This window comes from Vigna radiata, chromosome 1 (genome assembly GCF_000741045.1).
Source record: "Vigna radiata var. radiata cultivar VC1973A chromosome 1, Vradiata_ver6, whole genome shotgun sequence".
In the NCBI taxonomy this organism is placed as follows: Eukaryota; Viridiplantae; Streptophyta; class Magnoliopsida; order Fabales; family Fabaceae; genus Vigna; species Vigna radiata.
In genome coordinates, this window is record NC_028351.1 from 21,395,911 (window position 1) to 21,397,917 (window position 2,007).

General features: G+C 39.9%; 1 protein-coding gene across 1 annotated transcript; it reads left to right on the forward strand.

Moving 5' to 3' along the window:
• The first annotated feature begins 454 nt into the window (after positions 1-454).
• On the forward strand, positions 455-1,534 carry LOC106759197 (spore wall protein 2-like). The gene has a single exon (XM_014642246.1). It carries the CDS (start codon positions 455-457, stop codon positions 1,532-1,534), a length of 1,080 nt encoding a protein of 359 aa, XP_014497732.1.
• Positions 1,535-2,007: the final 473 nt, after the last annotated feature.

Consider the following 2,007-nt stretch of genomic DNA (forward strand, 5'->3'; position numbering starts at 1 on the left):
GTTGCTCTGTAACTATTTATAATGATTTGTGGTCCCTATTTTGCATGTTCAATTATTACATTGTAGTTTAGACATTGTGGTCCCGAATTTTCTTTGTTGAATTGTTTATCAGCTGTAGTGGTCCCCTGTCTGTGAGTGTTTCGTTAGTGGGGATGTTACTTTGTTCCCTGTCCCCTGTCTATTTCAGTGTGAGTGTTTAGTTAGTAAGTAAGTGTTCTCGTAGTGGTAGGAGTGTAATTGAAATAATTTTTTCACCCCCATAATGTATAAGTAATAAAAGCAACTTTTTGATACGGATGAAGAATATATTAAAGTTGTGGTCCACCATAGTGGACATTTTGCCAGTGATGATAATGGGTAGTTAAAATTTGATGGAGAGAGAGCATAATGGTCTTGTGATCCAGACCTGTGGAACTATTTTGGCATAGTAACCTCAGTTAAAGAATTAGGTCAAATGGACGTTAAAGAATTATGGTACAGTTTAAGAGGTCAGTCTGTGGACCCACATAGGTTAGAATTATTAACTGATGATAGGGGTGTCATGCATATGTTGAGCATTGCTAGGTTAAATGATGAAGTTCATTTGTATGTGGTTCATAATATGATGGAACCAGAAATAATAGAAATGATTGATTTGGTTGGTGGTCATCTTGATGATGAAGGTGATGTTGCAACACAAGTGGAGGAGGTTGAGGTTGTTGGTGATGGTGAAGTTCAAACAGAAATGGTGGAGGGTGAGGGTGAGGGTGAGGGTGAGGGTGATGGTGAGGTCCACACTGAAGTTGAAACAGAAATGGTGGAGGGTGAGGGGGATGCCCATGAGGGTGATGGTGAGGTCCATACTGAACTTGGAAAAGAAATGGTGGAGGGTGAGGGTGATGCCCATGAGGATGATGGTGAGGTCCATACTGAACTTGGAACAAAAATGGTGGAGGGTGAGGGTAATGCCCATGAGGGTGATGTTGAGTTCCATACTGAAGTTGGAATAGAAATTGTGGAGGGTGAGGGTGATGCCCATGAGGGTGATGGTGATGATGGTGAGGTCCATCAGGTTGAGGATGGTGAGGTTCATCATGTAGGGGAAGCTGAGGTACATGAGGTACATGATTTTGAGCTAGAGGATTTAGGAGAGGATGATGATGTAGAGGACAACGAGGGTGAGGATGTCCATGAGGCAGAGACTGAGGACAAAGATGTAGATGATGAAGAAGTTGATGTTAGTGAAGAAAGTCTAATTGATGTCAGCGTCCAGTGTGACATTGGGACTTCTAAAGAAAATGTGAGACAAGAACCTTCCAGTCCAGTAGTTGAGTCTTCATGGTCAACAGATAATGTTTGTATTCATGATGTCCGTGGGTTGTCTAACAATGAGTGGCTATTAGAGGAGTTGATTAGTGAAGCAGATAGTGAGGACGATGATGGGTCCACTAAGATAAGGTTTCCCACTTTTAGTATGCCTAAAAGTTTGGAGGCTTATAAATGGGAAGTACGAACCTATTTCACTGAGAAAAAAGGAATTCACAGATGCCATTAGGACTTATGCACTAAGTGATGGGAGAAGTTTAAAATTTATTAAGAATGACAAGAAAAGGATTTCTGTGAAGTGCTTGGGTGGAAAAGGAAATTTTAAATGATATGCCTATTGTTCCTTTAGGAGTGATGTCAATGCATGACAACTAAGAAAAGTGTTTGATGCTCATAGCTGTAGTAGAGACTTCAATGTAAAGTTGATGACTTCAAAGTGGTTGAGTTAAAGGATGGAGAAAACTGTGAGAGAAAACCCTACTATGAAGGTCATGGACATTACAGAGAAAGTCACTAGGAAATGGAATGTAGGAATTTCAAGAAATATGGCTTTTAGGGCAAGAGCCATGGCAAAAGATAATGTTGAAGGGTCATTCAAGGAACAATTTAGAAGACTTTATGATTATGGTCATTAGCTGCTGAAAATAAATCCAGGTACAACAATACAAATAAAAGTTGATAATAATAATGGTGAGGTAATAT

Bases quoted from the DNA above. Each gene is read 5' to 3' on its own strand.
- LOC106759197 (XM_014642246.1), top strand. From the start codon at position 455: ATGGACGTTAAAGAATTATGGTACAGTTTAAGAGGTCAGTCTGTGGAC.